Below are 1,787 nucleotides of genomic sequence, written 5' to 3'. Positions count from 1 at the left end.
AAACTTTTTTCTACACTGATAACAACTTAGGCTTTTATTCTTTGTGCATTGTCACTCGTACCTTATCCTAAAATGTTCACATGCCTGTTTTTTAAACTCTAAAATATTTCCATTTTTGTTTTGATATTTCATATACTTCTAGAACTGATACTTTGATTTTGCAGGATGGCCAGATGCTGCCCTATGTATCATCATAACATTTACATATGGAGTATTATCTTAGGGCCTATGCTGCAGTAAAGATGCCAAGCATTTGGTGCTCAGAAATATTAATGTGAAGGTCACTAACGTTCACAAGTGCTTTGGACTCCTTTCTTTATAACCATATGCAGCAATCATGTATTTGAATGCTCTTTTGAGGTTATTATCCAGTATATCTTAGTTCACTTTTCTAATGCTATGAACAAATGCCATGATCAAGGGAACTCTTTTTAAAAAAAATAATTCCTCTTATAAAAATAATTCTTCAGTCTTTTCTCAGTCGAGGGACATCTAAGTTGTTTTGAGGTTCTGGCTATTCCAAATAAAGCTGCTATGGACATAGCTGAGCAAGTGTCTTTCTAGTATGACTGAGCATCATTTGGGTGTATGATCAGCAGTGGTATTGCAGGGTCTTGTGTACGTGATGGATAAAGAAAATGTGGTACATTTATACAATGGTGTATGAAGTAGCTGTTAAAAACAAGGATACCACTCAGCTAAGGCAGCCATATTGCTCTTGCCGCGTGCTGGTGTTGGAGGACCCTCCCTGCTGCAGATTTACCAAGAGCATGAATCAAGAAAAGTTAGCCAAACTTCAAGCTCAGGTCCGGATAGGGGGCGAGGGTACAGCTCGCAGAAAGAAGAAGGTGGCTCACAGGACAGCTACTGCTGATGACAAGAAGCTTCAGAGTTTTCTAAAGAAACTGGATGTGAACAATATAGCTGGTATTGAAGAGGTGAACATGATTAAAGATGATGGGACAGTTATTCATTTCAACAGCTCCAAAGTCCAAGCTTCCCTCTCCACTAACACCTTTGAAATTACTGGTCATGCAGAAGCCAAACAAATCACAGAAATGCTTCCTGGAATACTACGTCAGCTTGGTGCTGACAGCTTAACAAGCCTTAAAGAGTTAGCTGAGCAGTTCTTACTGCAAGTATTGGATAGTAAAGCAACAAAACCAGAAGACATTGATGAAGAAGATGATGATGTTCCAGATCTCGTAGAAAATTTTGATGAAGCATCAAAAAATGAAGCTAACTAAAATCCTCTGGGTTTTGGAAGCTGGCATGGGCTAGATTTAACAATCAGCTCTTTTGTTCCAAAGTTTTACAGACATGGAGAACATCACCTGCTGCTAGTTCAGTACTATAAATATTTTGTATATTAATAATGCTGTTTGATCAGCATTTCTCAGTCATTTGATTTTGCATTTTGCACTTCCCAGGATCTATTCTTTTGGTCAAAATATGAAGTATTGATAGAGTTTTAGGGTGGTTTTTGCTTTTGGGGGGCAACTTTTGGGTGTGTAGGTATATGTATGTGTGTGGGTATGTGTGTACACGGTGGACAGAAAATTGGATAACAGTTATATCTATCCTCTCCCTTCCCCCAATAGAAATAAAACAAATCTTTACATTAAAAAAAAAAAACAAGGATACCAGGAAATTTGAAGGCAAATGGCTGGAACTAGAAAAAATGACCCTGAGTAATGTAACCCTGACCAAGAAAATACATTGTATGTACTCACTCATAAGTGGATCTTAGTTGCAAAACAAAGGATACTTATGCTATAATCCACAGA

General features: G+C 37.7%; 1 protein-coding gene across 1 annotated transcript; it reads left to right on the top strand.

Moving 5' to 3' along the window:
* Window positions 1-699: 699 nt before the first annotated feature.
* LOC126513565 (transcription factor BTF3 homolog 4-like) lies at window positions 700-1,548 on the top strand. The gene has a single exon (XM_050162001.1). The coding sequence runs from the start codon at window positions 771-773 to the stop codon at window positions 1,245-1,247; it is 477 nt and encodes a 158-aa protein (XP_050017958.1). The 5' UTR covers window positions 700-770; the 3' UTR covers window positions 1,248-1,548.
* The last annotated feature ends 239 nt before the right edge of the window (window positions 1,549-1,787 follow it).

This window comes from Alexandromys fortis, unplaced genomic scaffold, assembly GCF_014885135.2.
Source record: "Alexandromys fortis isolate MF-2015 unplaced genomic scaffold, M_Fortis_MF-2015_v1.1 scaffold_105, whole genome shotgun sequence".
NCBI lineage: Eukaryota > Metazoa > Chordata > Mammalia > Rodentia > Cricetidae > Alexandromys > Alexandromys fortis.
Note: the sequence above shows the minus strand (reverse complement) of the source record. Positions and strands in the feature narration are given on the sequence as shown.

Excerpts from the sequence above, each read along its gene's own strand:
- LOC126513565 (XM_050162001.1), top strand. The coding sequence starts at position 771 with ATGAATCAAGAAAAGTTAGCCAAACTTCAAGCTCAGGTCCGGATAGGG.